Below are 21,150 nucleotides of genomic sequence, written 5' to 3'. Positions count from 1 at the left end.
ATTCCAGGTTCTCATCAATAAATTGATTTCTCAATTTACTCTCGATTTCCTCTCTTGGAAATCTTTTAACTAACCACAAAACTTGCAATATTAACATTGTTGAAAGATTTTATTCAGTACCTAATTAAATACAGAACTATATTTTTCTTGACTCTTCTCCTCAGCTGCTTTCTTCCTTGCATCATCGACAGAATATTTAGCGCAAAATTACTAGTTTTTAGTTGTAGTATCTCTCTAAATTTGAATGCGTCAATTTTTCCCGACACATAAATACAGGTCGGTACATAAATAAACGCGAAGTCTTGGTCTACTCAACATTACATTTACGGTTATCCTCTTCCATTTTCTTTGCTTCTTCTTTGTAGCCATGTAAAATATGACAGAGAGCATCTGTGGCAGAGCTGCACTCAAAGGGCCAAAGAGCCGCAGTTTGCCGACCACTGCCCTAGCCTGAGGGCCCGTTTCAGGATGTGGGGGCCATGGTGTAGGTACACCGAGTGCAATAGACAAAAGACCGATAAACGAGATATAAGGCTGTGTTGTATTGAGTAGGTTGTGTATAATTTAAAGGCAATAATACTTTTTTTGTCCATTTTCAATTAATATGTTGGAACCTAAATATTAAAATACCAAAAATCTGCAACATTCTGCGAAAAGAACGACTACGCCCACTACGGTGGTGGTGTAAATCAAAAGAACATTTTTTTCGGTGGAATTCGGAATAAATATTGTATTGTTGTTTTAATTTAATAAAACGTAATTTTTTTTAGTACTTATTCCACTTTTATTAAATAGATTAAGACCGGTTTCGTCCACCTCAGAGGGACATTTTCAACTAGTTGAAAATGTCCCTATGTATATCGCCATGTATTGTGAAAATATGTAAAAATATTTATATGAAGAAGAAAAAGAGCCTTTGGGACTAATTTACATTCTCCTTCTTGGCCCCCCCCAATAATAATTCCTGGGTGCGCCACTGTCTGACTGCATATTTTTAACCCATAAAGAAGAGCTAAAACAATAATACTAACTTAGAAATGAGACTACATATTACGTTTCACTGTTTAACCCTTTCAACTCTTTATTATAACTTAGATATACGTAAAAGATACTTAAAAAGGAAATATAGAAAGTTTTTGAAGCCTTGTCTGACTTTGGAAAATACGTAGGCTATGGCAGTTATAGTGCATTGATAGGTACTTGTCAATCATACTTAAGGGAATATACTTAAGGGGATACATACATACTTAATCCTTTCTATGCCGCAATTAGTTAATTGATAGTAATTAACATAAGAATTGGTGTAATTAGGGCGTCCAAAGACGCTTTGGCCACTTAACCAGTTAAGGGGATACATACGGGAATTAAGATAGTGATAATAATTACATTATAATACCTATTTGTCTTGTTTTATCTATCTGTCAGATGCACATAAAATTGCATGAGTTTGCGTCTTTGTTGCACGACTGCATACATGTCATATCCATGTTGCATTCCTCTCGTGGGCAGTGGAATTGATGCGTCTCGTATACGAATTTCGCACATGCGCTTACTCACGTAAAATACACCGCCGAATATTGTTGTTGCTGAATATATTATTACTACTATTGTAGATACACATATAATGTCAACCTAAAAGGTGTTAGTTGGTTTTTTAAATTTAATTAAACCTCTATTAATCTATTACTGATTACTTAATTAGGATGATTTTAAATAATTGCTTAGTGAGGTGTCTTCGCCACTGGTATAGATGAAGTCTCAAAATTGATTGAATTGATAGGGTGATGTTAACATCCTTAAACCAGTGGGAAACGATCGAATTATTCTGCTTAACATCAATACCAGAAAATAATTAATAGTACATTGGCCACATTACGAGAAGAAAGAAGTAGGTACAACATTCTTTAGTTTACTATCCAAAGATTGATTAACGGTGTACGTAGCAGGAGACGACTCTGCATTTCTTGGCTAAATAACATCCATGATGCGTGTAGCTTTACATTACTATTTCAGATAGGAGACTTTAAAGATTACCTTGATGGTAATTAATGTCCAAAAGCGAATGGGACAAGAAGTAAAAGAACAGTTCATTAGTCTACCGGAGAGAGTATTATTGTAATGTTCTATTATAATATACTATTACAGCGCAAAAATTCACTATAAATAAAACAAAACTCTGTATAATAATGAATTAGTAAAGTAATATTATTACCTATTTCAACATTAATTTATTAAGTATCCTGCTTCGATACCTTTTACATTATCTATGTAAAATAAAAAATAAACTAGAAATTCCAATCCATTTGACCGCTATAAAGTTTATTACATGGCGATAAAATTAATACTAGACCAAGAAAAATCTAACAACGTGATCTCGGTACCCACCCTTTCTCTCGATTATGTGTACATAGATAGTTGAAACAGGCAATTTCTCCACTAGTTACTTTGTCTCGAAAATAGTACAAAAGTTATCAGCCTTTACTACGATTTCAATAGGAAATAGTGTTACCAAAGTTTGAAGCTTTGTTTGGCAGATAGTTTTACCTACGATGAATGGTCGTAAATTATTTTCCCAACTAATTGTGTATTTAAATATATAGTGGATCAACCATACATTTAGTTACGAATCGTCGCTTCATAGATCGGGTGAATTAAATACCTTCATTTTCTTTGTTAAATAGTTACACCACCATAGAAAAGCGGTAAGCGTGTATCATCTACACTACAGTTGGTGTGTCTGGGAATCCTTTTAAAAATTACTACTCACATCTTGTAAGTTTAAATATTGTTGCCATTTTTTATATTCAATAATAATAGGTTTAAGAATGTTAAAGTCTTTATTATAGAAATAACATACTTTTGCTACATCACGAGTGGCACTCGAACAAACAAATATAATTTTCTGGGTGTGTTTTTTTTTTTTCAGAAAATTAATGACTACCGGTTTACCCTAACATGTGTGGTTTAACAGCGTACGGATCTTGAGTGTAGAGAAATATTACATATTTCAATAGTTACATCTGTATTATAATATGCATTAAAGTTTGTCACGTAAATAAATGCGCATTCAATATTTTGATGACAGTCGGCCCGCTTTGTATTCTTGATTTGTATGGCGTAAATTCTATTTGGTGGTTCCACAAAACCTTGGTTCTTGGCATTGAAGTTAAAGTCCCTCCACCAAACCCGCCCCGTACCACCCTCGGTCTTAATCGAGAGTATCACGGGACCCATCAATTGGTGATGTGAAGCATCTAAGAATTGGCCTGGGAGTGTCCTGGGAGAAGATGCCCAAGACTTAGATTGCTACGCTCAAAGTGAGCTCTGACTGAGTTTACTCTAATGCAAAGTGCCAGGGAGAGAAAAAGCACATGGAAATTACTAAAAAAAAAAAAAAAAAGAAGCTACTTGTTTATTAAATTAAAGAACGAAGCTAATCATACAGGCAGCAAAATTTATGTGAAGAGATCTTCACGCCCGTAGTAAGACGCCGCAAATTTTTTGAAAGCAAGATAGTTGGCCTTAGTAGCAACCAGGTCGGACGGGCCGATGGGTCCAACAGCTGGTTGGACCGACCTGAGCATTTCCTCCCGTTCGGAGCACATACTCAGACACTCCCATAGGATGTGGTTGGCATCCTGTATTTCCCCTCCGCATGGACATGTCGGACGGTTTGCAAGTCCAAGCTCGAAGAGCTTGCCAGCGAATCCACCATGACCAGTCACAAATTGACTGGTGTAATGGTCTGGAGTCAGGTATTTGGTTATCTCCATTCGCCACTGTATATCTGGAAAAAACGTATATGTGTGCCGGCCCTTGGTCGATTCGTTCCACTTTCGCTGCCAGGTCTTAAAGGCCGCATCGAGCGACATGAGTCTAATTCTGCGCCTCAATAATGCTACTCCTTCGCCAGCTAGCCGAGGGGGGGGGGACGAGGTGAAAATCACCAACGTCGGCCTCCTCGCCCTTGAGGAGCAATATTGAAGCGCCGCTGACCTGAATGTGCAGGTCAAGTGGGAGAATGCCGGCCAGGACCGGGAGCGCGTCAGTTGAGGTAGTACGGTAGGCCTTGGTAATGGACAGGAGCGCGATGCGCTGTCCTCTTAAAAGAGAGATTCTAAGTTTGACACTTTTGGGAATGCGCGGGCACCAAGCACTGGCGGCATAAGCCGCGATTCCCATAAAAATGGCGCCATAGGCGATCTTGAGCGCCCTTACTTTTAAGCCCCATCCTTCACCAGCCATACGGCCGATCCTCTGGAAGGCCACCCCAGCCTTGTGGACTTGGGTTTCTGCATGGTGTAGGAAATTCAACATTGTGTCCATTTTGACGCCTAGATAGGTGACGATCTTCGACACTTTCACTCTCGTGTCACCGAATCGGACTGTGGGTAGTCTCGAACAGCTAAGACGTCTCGGTCCTTTGAGGACAATGGCTTCTGTCTTGGAAGGTGCGAATGATAGTCTAGTTAATCTACCCCAAGCCTCAATTGATGCTAAGGCTTCGCCAACGGTGCTCTCAATCTTCGCCCTGCTGTCGGCCTGGACCAGCAGCAGCGCATCGTCTGCGTAAGCGATGACAGTACAGTCGGTTGGAAGCGGAATTCTAAGGAGATCGTCGAAGAGTACGTTCCAGAGAAGGGGCCCGAGGACTGAGCCCTGGGGACATCCCATGCTGGTGTTCCTCTCTATTGTGGTTGATCCAACTCGAAACTCGATCGATCTATTGGTGAAATAACTTTGAATTGACGCGAACAAATTTCCTGGTAGTCTCTTCAGCCGGAGCTTTTGAAGTATAAGAGGCCAGGATGCACTATCAAACGCACCTGCAATGTCCAGGAAAACTCCTAGGACGTATTTACGGCGGGAATTTTCAGCAATGGCAATCACATTCCTTATGGCGTCGACTGTTGATTTGCCTCTTCTGAATCCAAATTGTTTATCGGAAAGCGGCGAATGTGTCTCCAGGTGGGCTTCAATCCTGCGGCACAGTAGCTTCTCCAGCACTTTGCCCAGAGCGGGCAGAAGTGTTAGAGGGCGGTAGGCTTTGGGACTAGATGGTTCTCGGCTGCCAGCTTTGGGGATTACCTTAAGTAAGCCCCTCTTCCAGCAGTCGGGGAACGTGCCGCTCCTGATGCAGTCACTGAAGAGGGCTGTAATCTCTGGCGCGGCGATGGCCCATGTGCGTTTGACAAGTAAATTGTCAATGCAGTCCGGGCCTGGGGCTTTGCCAACAATCAACGTGCGTACGATGTGGTTGATCTCCTGTTCGGAAGGCAACGATGAGTGATCCGTGTCGATGGGAAGAGAAGCCTCGAAGCGGGCCATCCTCATGGCGTCATCATCCCTGGATACATCATCCAGGGGGATGAGAGCCTCGAGTAGGACCGCAGCCGTTTCAGACTCAGTACTGGTGAATCCGCCACCCGGTTTCTCGATACCGCACAAGAGGCTCGTCGGTCTGAGTCCCAGCCTCAATGCGCGGTATGGAGGACCCCAGGGGTCCGAACCTCCCTCGACGGTGACGAAGTTACGCCAGTAGTCTTTCTTGGCTTGAGTGATTGCTTTCTTGTATTCCATTCGGGTGGATTTGGCCATGGTTGCAAGGGGATCGATGGAGGCAGGTGGTTGCTTGCGCAGGCGTGCACGTTGGTGGGCCTTGCGTGCTTTTCTGAAAAGGTCACGCAGGCGCGAAACATGCTGCGTCCACCACGGCGACTGGCTTGGTGGCTTGGGCTTGCAGCGTCCGAGTGAAGCTTCGGCTGATCCGGTGATGTCTGCAGTCAGTCGTGAGGCGGCCGAGTGTAGGTCCGGAAAACGGGTTCTAGATGTCCTGTCAAGCTTTTTGGAAAGCACCTCTTCAAACTTTTCCCAATTCCCGTCACGCGTTCTAAATCGCGTAGGCGGGGGTGGGGATACGTCAGAGACGCCATTGTGCGAGGAGTCAGCGGCCAGCTCAAAAGTGATCAACCGGTGATCACTCATGGAAGCGCTCTCATGGACTCTCCAGCCGCTGATTCGTCTCGCGACGGACTCAGTGGCCAGGGTGATGTCGATGTGGGTGCTTCCGCGGTTTGCGTGCGACACAAAAGTCGGCATGCTGTTGGGGTCGTTGAGGACGACCAGGTTGTGCTGGTGCACCAGCTCCTCGATGACGTCTGCGTCGCACATGGGGATATCCACGGGCGCCCAGAGGGGGGATTGCGAGTTGGCATCCGCACAGATGATGACATCCCTGTCACCAACTGCGCGTAGAATGCCGTCGAGCACTGATGCCACGTGTTCCTTTGTGCTCTTAAAGCTGAAGTAGGCGGAGATAACCACCACGCTGCCTCCTCCGGGAAAGCTTATATCCGCGCACGCGACTAGCTCAGTTGACAGGTGCAAGAGCGACAGCACGCCAAGGCGGGGGTCAAGAGCGAATACACAAGCCTTTGGCTCTGCACATCTGGCACTGACGACAAGGCCCGCGCACCCAAGTCCCTTTTCAGTGACTTTGGGGCCCTTTTCAGAGCCCCAGTGGTACGGTTCCTGGACCAGCGCCAGAGACATGCCCGCGGACTGCATAGTCTCAATCAACTCCGCCGAGCCGGCGTCGCTCAGGTTGACGTTCAACTGAGCGAAGGTTATCATCGCGTGGCAGTGTAGTCCACCGTCGCCCTCTCGCGCAGCTCAGCGTGATTGGATTTCGTATTTCTGTAAACATAAACGTACGCGTGAAGCTCAATAGTTTTGAATATGATTACTATTACTACTAACTACTACGCCGAGCATGAGAACACGATACAAATATATGTACCCTATGCAATTTGTGTGCAGTAGAATAAATTGCATTAAGCGCAATTTCAAGGCTAAGTGTTGATCCACTATATTTTATTAATCTATTCTGTGATTCTTGCTGTTCGAGTTCTATTCGGTTCAACATATTTATTAGGTTTTTTTTATAAGTGTGTTTTTGAGATTTTTGGTTAACTAAGGTTTTTTTATATTATTGCTTTTTGACACAACTATAAACTTTTTCCTAGAGCGGAAACGGTGATATTCGGATTGAAAACCATATTTCTTACTCGTTTTATCATCAAGATAATACATTTCGTGATTTTACTAATAACAGTGTATTTCAACAACTCACATAAAAATTACATAATTAGGATTTCGCAACAGATGAAAATTATGATATTAAAATATTTTGCTTTACATAATAACACATTTTCACATATAATAATAGTCTTCAACAAATATTAGCGACACGTCTGAGATATCCTCACAAAACACTGGTTGAAAATCACTGAATTATATCAATAGTGATGTGTACCTACATTTTTTTCGAATTTATAAATTGTGTCGCTTTCCAGACAAGTTAATGTAAACCATAACGTCACGTGTTACTGATTAGATACCTACATTAACTATGATTAAAGAGATAACTTCTCAAATTCTTTCCAATATAAAAAATGGAGAAAAATAATTTATTAAGCACTTTTACTCACTTAAAAGTCAACGCAAAATGTATGTACACTCCATATGAAGACTAGAAAGTCTAAGAGTAACATCTTGAGAAAAATGCATCTTTCGTTGTAATTGACAGGTGAAGACTGCAATGAAAGTATGAAATAGTAGATTTACTTAAAGTATTTGAGAGAAATGATTGTATTTTATGTATACAATGAAAAATGCACTTTCTTATTGAATCAAATTTAGTTTCAACTACATAGGTGTAATGCAACTTCATGCATTATTAGAATTATTGTTACAGTTAATTTATATTAATCAAAATAAGCCATCGACACCGATACAGAGTAAAGTAACAAGGTATGTACCATTTCTGTGAAAGGCCATTTCAGAAGGTAACTTTTGGAAATTAGCAGAAATAAAATGTTTTGATATACCATATAATGAAAATCTTATAATACATATTAATCTACTGCAACTTAGTTAAGCATAACAAATCCATAGTATGGTAAAAAACGGGTTTCGAAAGTAATAATAATTGAAGACCCAGGTAGGATGCAAAAGGCAAGAGGATTCATAGATCAGCTGGAACAGTAAAGTAAAGGGGGTCGTTGAAGCTGTTATTGCTGTTAAAAATGGAGGAGAATTTAATAACGCAAACATTCGATTTGAGTTGTATCGCAATTGATAAAAGAATATCACCAATCTTTGTGGTCAATCTTTTTTTTTTCAATATAACGTTTTTGGAGTATTAGAACACTGCAGAAGTTGAACGAATCTCGATACAATGGAATTACCAGGTGAATGATAATATGGTCTTCTCTCTAGCATTGATTTCCAGACATACAGAGTGCATAAATAAATATAGTAACGGACCTGCTGCAGTCAGTGTTGTCTCGATCATCAATTACATTTAATTTAATATCTGCATATTATTTGAATGGCATCAAAAATTAATTGATACACGATACCTGCATGATATTTAGGTAGATAAAATATATACATTCCATTCAATTAATAAATCGACATTAACTTATGAATTTGTTTAACACAATTCCACATATTTATTAGTCAATATATAATGTATAAAAATGGTTGATGTAGGCGACATCCACAAGATGCCACCATTATAAAGTCAAAAGAGAGAAAAAATACAATTTCCTGACAGACATTTAACCATCCGTTCTTGAATGGAAAATGATCATCGTCGTTTTAAATAACCGGTGAGTGATACATTATAAAATTGATGTTGACATGTGGTGTAATAAAACAGTACAAGAACGAGATTTCAGTGCTACTACTTGTTCTACAAGCTTCCTATAAATGAGCGTATTAATAATATTTATTAATTATTGTGATTATTTGTAAATATTAAAAAAAAATCATTCCATTTTTCATATTGTGTATTTTAGAATCAGTTGCATACATCCCACCGTCGCAGGTTTAAAATATAATAAGTAAAAATATTTTTATGATAAATTTATTGGGATACCTTACACGTTATTCATTATTCTATATTATATACTTACCTACATAATATGGAAAATTAACGTATATTTATTTTATATTACCTACTTAAATTTTATAAATATACTATATCTACTTTAGATCGATACTTCTGTGAAACAGTAAAGTATTCAAAAACCTATAAACTGTGTAATATAGTATTACAAAACTATACACCGTACATTATAATAAAATTGTAGGTATTCATATTTCACGAAGGCATTTTTTTTAAATTAGAAAAGGATTATTGCTTTTGTTGTTTTTATTATTTTGAAGCAGTCGCTTACCGTGTTTGAGTGTCAGAATGTCTGCTTTTAAAACCGTGGATCGCGAATTCGATCAATGTGAACACTAACTTAATAATATTATGTACAACATAGTTTGTTACTAAAAAAAATAAACAACATTATTTTTATTTTATTTTGACCACCGACCCTATTTTTTTACCATGTCCGATCCTAATAAAATCATATAGGCCTCTAGAGACTAGAGATTTGTATTAAAAGATTTTTGTTTTTACTAGAAATGGATGTTAGCCACTTGTTTAACCTATACTATACTGTCCATTCTCTGACTCCAAACACAATTTGATAATCAATATATTATTGTATATTTGCCAGATCCAGTATTCAAGCATGGGGTCTCACGACATTATAAGCCGATGAATTAGCCATTCGGCTATTGTGGGCGTGTTTTATTGATATTGTTGATATTTTGAGATATTGTTTTAATGAAAAAAAATATATGTATAATTAATTATTACCATTAAACGATTATTGATTAAAAACTACTGTATTATTTTGACACACAGAGTTATTATGCTTAGAATTTAGATAATACAGTAAAGATTTATGACAACCCCTTTAAAAGACGTTATGGGAAAACATTATATTAATTTTAATTAAATAAAATATAAAATATAATATTTCATCATCAACATCAACTGTGTAGGTACTACATATATGTTTTGTTATCATTTAATCGGGAATAATATGCTCTTATAAGTACATATGTCTTGATTGTATCAATATTTTTTTAATAAAATTGGGTAACCAATTTTTAACAGGTGTGCATAATTTATTTTTGTAAAGTAATAAATCTTTCTTTATCTATTAAATCCGCCAAAGGAAAATGTTTTTAAAAACACATTTTTTAAATTAAAATATTATTATGTAATATTAATACTATTATAAGCTGTTACTATCGCTCTCAAATGCCTGGTTCATTAAAATTGTATTATTCATGTTTAATTTTGATTCACATTAATTTTTTGCAATTTATAATTTTGCTAACCATGATTTGCATAAACACGGTAGGTAGACGAAACCACTTTTTCATATGAGTTATATTATATTATCCGGTGCAGATAATATGCGCTGTTAATTACAGGGCTAGATTGAGTTACTTATAAAAGAAATTTGGATAGCCATCAATTAAAAATACCTCTCCTGAGTATGACAATCGTATATAGTTGTTTGCGCTTTCAACTTCAACTAACAAAAGGAGAAATCGAATTCACATGAAAAAAAAATCTCTTTGTTATTAGATTTAGTAATTATATTATATTACTTTAAATTGTATATAATATAGTAATCATGATACTCGTATCATATTATAATGCTTATGTACAGCCACAATATAAGTAGTTTGAATATTTGCATTAATACTAGTTGAATTAAAAACTATTTTCAATTCAATATTACACAAAATTTAAAAATGCGACATTCTTTATTTCATTAAAACAATTTGGAAAAACCTCATAAAAATATGTAGATACTTAGTATACAAAGAATAAAAATACAACAAAATTGTAATTGTGTTAAGATTTTATAGATTTATTAATATTTAAACGCATTCATAAAACCATTAGTAAAATTGTTGTTAACATTATAATATAGTAAATATTATGAAACAACAATTTTACTAATGGTCTTATAAATGCGTTTAAAAATTAATAAATCATAAAAACCTTAACACCACTGCACATGGATGTACTGAAATATGACTATATTCTAAAAAATTAGATCGAGAGGTTTAAAAGAATACTATTTTATGTAATAAAAATATTTTATGCAGTCATCAAATGTTTAAAATAAATATAAAGGATAATAAGGCTTCAAAAATATATAAATAGATTATCTACATTGTTTAAGGAATATCCATGCTTATGCTCTGAAAATAGCATAAAAACTCCATTTTGAACTACGTGGCGCATGTGGGCCCTGAAGATTGAATGACTTTTTCCATCGATGCTCAAAAGCTGATACTTCACCCAGTGTTGTATAAAATCATAAAGATCTGTCATATTTTCGAAAAACTTGTCTTTAAATTAATTCATCATCATTGTAAACATACACGATGGTATAGAATTGTACATGTACTATTTATTTATTTACTCACACAAAAAATATGAGACTACAACTTACACCAACCTGTACATGTATAAGATGTAGTAATATAATATTGAGCATAAATAAAAGGTATACTATCAATACTGTACTACCTTCTATAATTGAAATATGCTCTAGCCAAGGAAGTTTTATAGATGTAATTTACGAACTATGCAAGTGATCAATATTACCCTCAAGCAGACCCTTCCACTCTGACAGCTCCACTTCCAGTGCCCGCAAGTCTTTAAGTAGGGCATTACACTAGTGATGTTGTAGTCTTTGTGATTGATCATCAAGCATACATTTTTTTACCATGTTCGATTCTAAAAAAGACCAATTCGTGACACTCAGTATGCGGGTACACAAAGCGCTTAACGTCAGCGGACAGCAGAGCCAGTCCAAAAAACAAAAAAAAAATCTTTCTTAACTTTCTTCTTTGAGCAATACGGTGCATGGTTGCAGCATTAGTCCCGTGTGGCTCCGTCTCGGGACGGAATGATCACTTAAAATCACTTATTTCAGACACGTTTAAAGCGTCATAGAAAGCGGCCGTGCATATCCACGGCTGTGCATATATGACGGGTGGTGGTGGGAACTTTAACGTAGCTCCTTCGTTTTCGGTACTTGGTACTTCCAGTGCCCGCAAGTCTTTAAGTAGGCCATTGCACTAGTTATGTTGTAGTCTTTGTGATTAACCATCAAGCACACATTTTTTTACCATGTTCGATTCTAAAAAAATCATATGATCCTCCACAGTATAGAGGTTGTATTAACAGATTTTTTGTTTTTTCGAGAAATGGATGTTAGTTACTTATTGAACCTGTTAGGTCCATACGATGGATTTAAATACAAATTGAATAATGTATGATATTATAGACCAACGCATTGTCGTTCGACTACCGTAGGAATTATAGTATAACTTCCATTGGTGATGCCAATTGGGAAGGCAATAGCTCTGTTCAACCAAATCGCTTCAAATGTTGATATATTCCACTTACGTGAGGATGAGTATAGGTGGGCGTTGTTTTATAATTTTTTAAAATAGGGTCCACTTAGCTCACTCGGTGTGCTTCCATGCGTTATAATTTATATTTTTTATATTTTTTGTACCTTTTACTTTACTTTTCATAGGTACTCTTTTTTGTAATACTGCATACTATATTTATTTCTTCTTTACACTGTTTTAATACTACGTATTTGTTTTTAAATGTTATGTTGTGAACGTGTTAATTTTATAATTTTTAATGTTTACAGTATGTAAAAAAAACAAATTTGAATTTGAATTTAAAAGAAAAATATCGTTATCCAATTAAATTACCCAGTCTAAAATATACTGTAAATAAAATAGCAGTGGTAATTATTAATAAATTGCAAAAAATCATTTCTTACAGGAAATACAATATAGATGGTCATAATTATTATATTATGACTATCGATTTATTTATTAAATTGAAATATTGACATAAAAATTTTTTCTACTACCCATTAAAATTATAACAAACACATCATGCACTCTAACAATACTTTAGTAATACGTTACATGATTTACTAATTATTATACATGTATCATGCAATGATATACGTATTTTGGTAGCATTTAGTAAAATCAGTACAATAAAATAATACTTCTTTCATCCTTAGTAAAATATATATTTTTTTAAATACGAGATATAAATAATTTTTAACGGCAAATCCAGCTCTGGTTCTGCGGAGGCAGTGAGTGGTGGAAAAGTGAAATGGAGTAGTGTAAAGATATTGTTTATAAATAAATGTCATGGTCACACACGGTGGACATCATTGTGAATAACCTTGGACATTACACACATTTTTTTTTCTGATATAATTCAATTGTTCGGTTCATTGATCCTTTATTGTAGTAAATAAGTAAACAATACATGTCAAATAAACGTGATAAATTTTTCTGACACCATGTGGATTTTAAAAGTAAGTTTTATACATATAATTAACAGATTAACCTATTATATTTATTTATATCTATTCTGTTTCTATTATGTGATAAAATAAATAAACCGTCTTTAATATAACATTCAGGAAATAATATTTTATTACTAAACTTAACAATAAATAACAATTAGTTACTCATCACACCATATTAACTAATTAACTTTAACCTCTTTTGAAGTTATATTAACGTTAAATTAGTATTTAATTTTCCGTTTGTGAAGTATTTTCGTATTAGTTAATTGCTAGGTACATAAATAAAATATTTTAAAAATACCGTACCTAGGATTAATAAGTCGTACCTAGTTAAATGTAAATGATATAATGTCATTGTAATTATATACTATGTTTGACACAATATTTTAATATTTACATAATAAATAATATATTTTATTATGGCTGAAATAAAAGTATAATAATACTGTTTCGTGTACCTGCCCAGGTATGTTTTTCCAATCAATGATATAGATTATATACATCGCTAAGAAAAGCCGTAAATGACATTTTGACGAAATTTAATTATTTATAGTTTTGTGTTCTTTAAAATATCATAGCCTGCGTCACAAAAGTGCACTTACAAGATTTATTTCATAACGAACTTAAATATTCTTCTTCTTCCGACCATGTCCGATCCTAAAAGGATCATATGGGCCTCCACATGGTGGAGGTTTATATTGACAGATTTTGTTTTTACGAGAAATATATGTCAGCCACTTGCTCAACTTATTAGGTCCATACTCTGACTCATACACAAATTGAAAAACAATATGTGTACTTGCCAAACCCAGGATTCGAATCTGGGACCCACGACGCGAAAGGCCAACACATAAGCCACGCGGCCATCGTGGGTGATGTTAAATATAGAAAACACTATTATTTAATGTTATCTCCTGTAAAGTTTCAAATTACTCCTTAGGCCTTTTTAATTTCTTAACTTCGATAATAACGTAATGCAAAAGCTTTTTATGATTAACAATAACAATAATTAAAAACTATATAATCTTTCATAAATGAATAAGTATGCGGTATTTAAAATCTTTTAAAATAGTGTAAATATAATGCTTGTTCATGTACAATGTTATACGAATAAAATTAATCGTCAAGGGTTACTGAGATTTGGTACGAAGTGCAATATACCTTTATAACTATTAAAATAAAAGCTTAGTATATTATTATTAATTGATCGAGAAAAACATATTACAAATAAATCAATTATTAACTAGTAAATATATACTATGTTAAGATATAATAAAACCAGTGTATTTTGTTTTTTTAACTATTTACATTTAAAATCACTTGGATTTTTAAGAAAAAATCAGACGTTCTGTACTATCATACAACATAATCAATACAAAGGTAAAACTTCTCACCGTGCGGTTCTTGAAAGAATCGTTACAAGTGACAGTTATAGGCTAGCTAGAATTAAGAGAAAATACTGTAGAACTAGAAATGAAAGTCACTCCTAGAACAGCAAGCTTTTACTCACTTCAAACCTATCATTTGATTTTGCAAACAAATCGTAATGTTAGCTTTATCGTTTCGTTTTATACATATTTAACAATGCTTATGAATGCAACGGAACATTCTAATCACGATATTTTGTACACGCTATTATTGTTAATTATTATAGGGATATTGGTAAGTAGTTTCTTATTTTAGTATTTATGTTGTTGGTTACGTTTGATTTGTGGTTTTAACTGCATAGTATGTAAGAGCTATTAATAAATAAGATATACCTACATAAATTTTAAATATATAACTTATAACAACTAATCCTTTATCACATTACTTGCACTCATTGTGACCTTGTTGATTGAACACCTGTCTCTCGAATTATTATCTCAGTATCATATTGATTTAATCATATTAAATTAATACATAATGAAAAACATAATTTAAATTTTCAGTATTCCATATTCACAGCAATCATAGCCTTAACTCAATCACAAGATAGCGACTCGTATGCACCAGATTATGTAAGTTATTATTTTGTTTACATTATTTATAAATAAATTATTGTGATCTCAGTTTTTAAAATATTTCTATTAAATTTATTATTCCCACCGTGGTAAAGAAACTTTTAACATTATTTAACTACTGGTTAAGTTAGAAAAGCTGCCGATCTGGTTTAAAACTCTCTCATTTTGTAAATATATTTAATAAAACTGTTAATGTTCGATTAGTTTTTAGCCACATTATAATATAAATACATGCCACACACCTATAATCATTTAAGCAAATTTAATTTAATATCATATGATTAAAGTATTCATTACATGTTATTATTTAAAATTGATTTACGAGCACTATGAATGATTTAGTTTAATTTTCATTTGAGACGGACACAACTCTCTATAATACTTGTAATATGTAAATATTTCTAAAAAATAAATATTATACAATCGGCTACTTTGTTACAAACATATAAATAATTGTTGGATTGTTTATTGTTAGAATAGTTATAAAATCGTCTATGAACGTGTGTATGAATCCATAATATGGCATTAACACATTGACTAAATTTTGTAGCTGATAACCCACAAGGTAGAAGTGGCAATCAAGCTAAAAGATTAATTACACGCAATTTTCCCATACCTACACACAATATAATATATACAAGAATATTAAATATAATATACATTACGCTAATTTTAGTCGAAGTTATGGGAATAACATAAATGAAATGAAAAATTTATAACTTATATACTTATACACATTTATGTCAAATCCAGCTTCAATGTTATAACCAAAAATAGATATGATAATAGTAACAAATCATCATTCTTAATATTATATTTAATTTTTTTTATAGAATTCAGAAATGCATAGTATTATTTAACTTTTGAGTTAATTGACTTAAATTAGCTACATGTGCATTTACATACATCCGTTTTACTCTCGCCACCTCCGTTGTAAATAGCGATGAAGTCAACATTATGCTCATGTCTCCCAGCTCTTCGATAATACACACATAAATCGATTACTTTTATAGAAAACCATACTTACTTTTAATATGTACCTACATGAAGCCCGGAGGACAACTTGCTATACAGAAATCGCATCAAGTAAATAAACAAACAGGTTTCGATCGCACGCGTTGAACTCTCTTTGATTTTGCCGGATCGGTGCGCTAGCCAGGTTTCGTTTCACGTAAGAAACTTGCAATAAAAAGCTACACTTCTATACAACGAGATCACTTACATAGTATTTTATTATTTAATTAGCTTATATTGAATCACTGTAATGACAGTTGAATGCTATTGCGATGAAAGTTATTACACAAGGCAATTTTAATTGTCAATAATAAGTTTATAATAATTTTAGTATTAGCATATTTATAATACCAAACACCTAATTAAAAATATTGCCGTATTTTTATACTAAAGGATATAAACGGAAATAGTTATAAAAATACAATAAATTAACATGTCCAAGCTATGAGCTTCCTTTGCAATTTTTAACGTGATGCGGAATTAACGTATTATATTTATTATGTGATTTCGAATGTAACTGTTTTAAATATTAATTTATGTTTTAGAATGTTTTGAAATAATTTTTGATAATTTACCTAATCTCATTAAAAATCTTATCTTCAAATCTTGTTTATGGTCGTAGCATAATTTATTATGACGTTATCGTTTTGCGTTTATATTTTGTTTTCACTTTTAAGTCACACACATTTTAAGAAATTGAGATTAATAGCCCATCCAGAGACTGAAACCGTATGCGATTTAGAACCGTGTGACGTACTAAACTTATGATTTCCATTCATAGACATATATGAGTATATTATGAGCATCGTATCCGTTTATACCATACACTTCTTACACTTAAAAACTTAGTGAAAATAAATATTCATGAACAAAAATAATAAGTTTAGTACCTATGGCACACGGATCTAAACCGCATATGGTTTCAATCTATGGATGGCCTCTAATAAAATAAGTTAAATTGAATCAAAGAGTTACGATATTTTTAATAAAATAAACTATGAATAGTATGTTAAATAGTTTTCTTATATTTATGAATTGAATTGAACAAAATTGGTCCTTTTAAGATGTGGTGCTGCATGTAAATGATAAGTTAACCAGGGATGGTAAACTTAATTACCTCTTTAAAATATATTTCCAGGTTTTTTGATGACATAGCCTTAACAAAAAAATAATAGTTTAGAGAGGTTCATCGAAGGTCACTGCGGAAGGTAGAGATCGTCTTCTGAGTAGTCCGACTAAGTGGATGATGAAATATTCAACTAAGTGGATGATAGAATAAATTGATAACTAGAAAGAGATAATAGCAATATTTTAAATGTGTTATGATCATTAATAGCACATACGTAATAAGTAAGCTAAGAAGAACCGAAAATGATAGTTTTATGTTTCTTTTTTAACTTTCAGATTAATCCATCATATTCATTTAGTTATGGCGTCAAAGATTATCATACGGGAGATGTTAAGTCACAATGGGAGTCGAGAGATGGAGATCTGGTCACAGGTAAACATATTATAAAACGATATACTGTACAACAAGATCTTCTTAGCTACGGGTTAAAACTGTGAACTAACAAGCTCTTCCTATTTAGTCGACGACAGCAACTTCCGGCTATTGCCTTAATCTTCTTGTTGGACAGTAGTATCACCTTATAGAAACCCTTAACCCATCGGAATACGTAACGCGAATATTCAACGAATTTAACTTCATTTATCGGGCACATGCATAAAAACCATTTTGACCCCTTGCAAATTGAGACAGTTCATACAATCTGGCTTTATGTGGCGAAAAAGGGTACTTTATTTTAGAAATATTGTTTTTTTAATAATTATGTAGTGGTTCGATTACTACACATAATAATATACCTATGTCCTATACAACCTAAAGACGTTGAATAAAATCTCAAAAACAGTGAAACCATTAATTCCATTACTTATTAAATGTATAAGTATTGCTACTATAATATTCAGTACTTGAGTTTATTGTAAATTGTTAGTGCGTATGTACAATTAAAAAAATATAATGTAACATATTCAATTTTCACCAGAAATATATAATCTATATTAGAGTACAACATTATCTTATAACTTCATGTGGAAGGAAAGACCGCTTCAAGCTCGTATATAGATCGATAGTTAAATACATATATTTTTCTATTATAAGTCAATAATACTTTTTGTCGCTCATGGATAACAAATTGATTTATAATCATTTTTAAATATCTTATTTCAGATACTAAAAGCTAAAACTCTCTATATGTGTAGTCCAACCGCTTTGATATGTACATATTGTAAGAAAAAATAGTGTCATCCTGAAATTATGAAATAATATTGTAAATATCTAATTCTCTTGTTTCTACAGGGCATTACAGCGTGCTGGAACCAGATGGCTCTGTGCGTTCCGTAGACTACACTGCAGATCCTAAGCGAGGTTTTAATGCCGTTGTCAAAACTGAAGGTCCAAACGTACATCCTGTTCCAGAAGAGATTCCAATATCTATAATCAATCAAAAACACATCAGCCAAAGCAGTAAGAAAATCGTACAACTAGATAACACTAAAGCAAAAATTATGTTTTCCAACCCTGACCTCAAAAATCTAATGTATTCCGAACATCCTCAGTTTTCAAAAGAACACGATTATAATTTAGAATCTGAATTAAAATTGATTCCCAATTATCCAAAGTTTAGGGAATCGTCTGTTGTTTTAAAACCGCATAGTTTTGAATACAGTAGTGAACCCAAAAAGATTCCAAAATTAGAAAACCGTCCAATAAAATACACATCTGGATCTAGTAGTTCGCTATCTGATATTTACAATGACGCTAAAAAGTTCGAAAGCGAAAAGCTTAAACTCCCGGAGAGCTTCGATTTAGAAAGCTTTAAATCGTTAAATTATGGCAAATCGGATATAAAAAGTGTTACGCCATATCGTGCGTCACAGAAAAATAAATTCTCAGAGCCGGAACTTATTGAAAGCGGATTTCAACCGCTTACACCGAGCTTCAGTGACAGTTTTATAACAAGTCATAAGCCCATACCAACACAGAGTGCGCATAAGTTTAATTTTGATCATATTAGAAATTCTGAACATCATTCAAAGCCGATTTATGGTACACCAAAAGTAGAACGTCAAAAGAAAAAGCCATTTACTACTCCTGGGCTTTCGCACTATGCTACCTCTGGTTTTAATAAACATTCACACCAATCCCACCAATCCCACCAATCCCACCAATCCCACCAATCACAGCATTCGCATCAGACGCATCATCCACCTCCTAAAGTACATAAACCGGATTATTCTAGTTATTTTGGAAATAGTAAGTCAAGTGGAGGTCCTGTGTTATTTCCTATAGAGACAGACGATTTAACACCTTCGCAAAAGGCTGCTTCGACAAGACTTATTAGACAAATAATTAACCAAGGTGGGTATGGCATGCGGTATACATCTAAACATATTGGATATTTTTGAAAATGATACGTTATGACCAACAGCGTTTTTCCACTGAGCGATCTGAGATAATATGACAGCCGTTTTCATAGACTTAAATACGGAGTGTTGCCATCTTTCTGTCACAAAATTATGGTACACAGTCAGATAAATTATTTTTACAACAATTATTATAGTCTGCGGAGTCTTTGGTTAAAATACGTACTATAGTTTAACAGGCAATTGAACAGGTCATTCAGTAATGCCACATAATCATAATATTTATAATAAAATGAAAATGTGGGTACCTACCAGAAAATTTCTGAATGATCTAAAGACTACTATGTTATTATAAAACATTACATTTGTTATAAATTAATATCAATTTATCTAATTATTTCAATTTGTTTGAAACACAATTCACTCTCAAGAAATAAACTATGTATCTAAATAAACACACGTGCTCAAATGCTCCACGAACAACGAGTCATTTGGTCTAAATACTATACTGTCATCTGTAACCGGTTCAAACCTCATGCAATAATGTATTCGGCGAAATGCATACATACAATTTACATGTAACAATTATTGCATTATTGGCAACACAGTGCTATTATTATAAGTTCAATGCCTATACAATAAAAGTACAAGTAAAATTGCCCCTCATTTATTTGAACTAGTTTTTTAAAACTAAATTTTAGTTTGAATCTTAGATGGGATAATATTTGAGAATTAGAAACAAAAAATATAATAAAAATATATTTTTTTTATTTTCATAAATACATAAACAGCTTGCATAATAAAATTACAAATTCAAATAAAAAAAGCCAATTTTGAATCACCTGTGCATTGTACCACATTTCAGTTGCATATCTATAGCATGGCTCCCACATCCGGAAGTGGGCCCCCAGACTAGAATCTTTGCCCCCTACCTATTCCTAAGGTTAAAGGGAGTGTGGCGCTCTACAGTAGCGTTTTTCAAATGATTTTGAGGTAAAATTAAGGATATCAATGTATTTTTAGCTTTTTTTATATTTCTCAATACAACCAATTAAAAACACTGAGCATCTACACACGATAATTATAAATTTCATCGCCCAACCATTGTAAAACGTCTATATAGCGCCTTTTTTTACTGTTGGAGCAAATTTTTGATATGTGTTTATCTCGCGTCGGGCCGCCACGCGGGGCCCCCTCTAAGCCTGGTCCCCCAGGCTAGAGGTCTGTCAGCCTCCCCCTGTGGGGCCATGATCTATGGTATCTAGTATTTTAGTCTATGGGAATGGCCATCTTTTATATAATAGAATAACATGACTAAGTTGCCAGTAGTCATTAAAAGATGTACGAAAAATCAATAACCCTAGCAGCTAGGGTGGAATTTTAAAATTCACATCCACTTTGGCTTCTCAATTCAAAACTAA

The 21,150-nt window shown here is 34.1% G+C and overlaps 1 protein-coding gene across 1 annotated transcript; it reads left to right on the top strand.

Moving 5' to 3' along the window:
- Window positions 1-8,239: 8,239 nt before the first annotated feature.
- On the top strand, window positions 8,240-19,771 carry LOC147067844 (uncharacterized). The gene is made up of 6 exons (XM_085952479.1): window positions 8,240-8,252; window positions 15,234-15,286; window positions 17,708-17,804; window positions 18,663-18,903; window positions 19,219-19,548; window positions 19,606-19,771. The coding sequence occupies exons 1-6, from the start codon at window positions 8,240-8,242 to the stop codon at window positions 19,769-19,771; spliced, it is 900 nt and encodes a 299-aa protein (XP_085808605.1).
- Window positions 19,772-21,150: the final 1,379 nt, after the last annotated feature.

Source organism: Rhyacophila brunnea, unplaced genomic scaffold (assembly GCF_057557595.1).
Source record: "Rhyacophila brunnea isolate RB1 unplaced genomic scaffold, BYU_Rbru_1.0 scaffold_3, whole genome shotgun sequence".
Classification (NCBI taxonomy): domain Eukaryota; kingdom Metazoa; phylum Arthropoda; class Insecta; order Trichoptera; family Rhyacophilidae; genus Rhyacophila; species Rhyacophila brunnea.
This window is presented reverse-complemented; position numbering and strand designations above follow the sequence as displayed.

What these genes read in the sequence shown, in the direction of transcription:
- LOC147067844 (XM_085952479.1), top strand. An exon ending in AGATGGAGATCTGGTCACAG is followed by an intron (nt 17,805 to 18,662) that starts GTAAACATATTA and finishes TTGTTTCTACAG; the next exon opens with GGCATTACAGCGTGCTGGAA. An exon ending in CCTGACCTCAAAAATCTAAT is followed by an intron (nt 18,904 to 19,218) that starts GTATTCCGAACA and finishes GGATATAAAAAG; the next exon opens with TGTTACGCCATATCGTGCGT.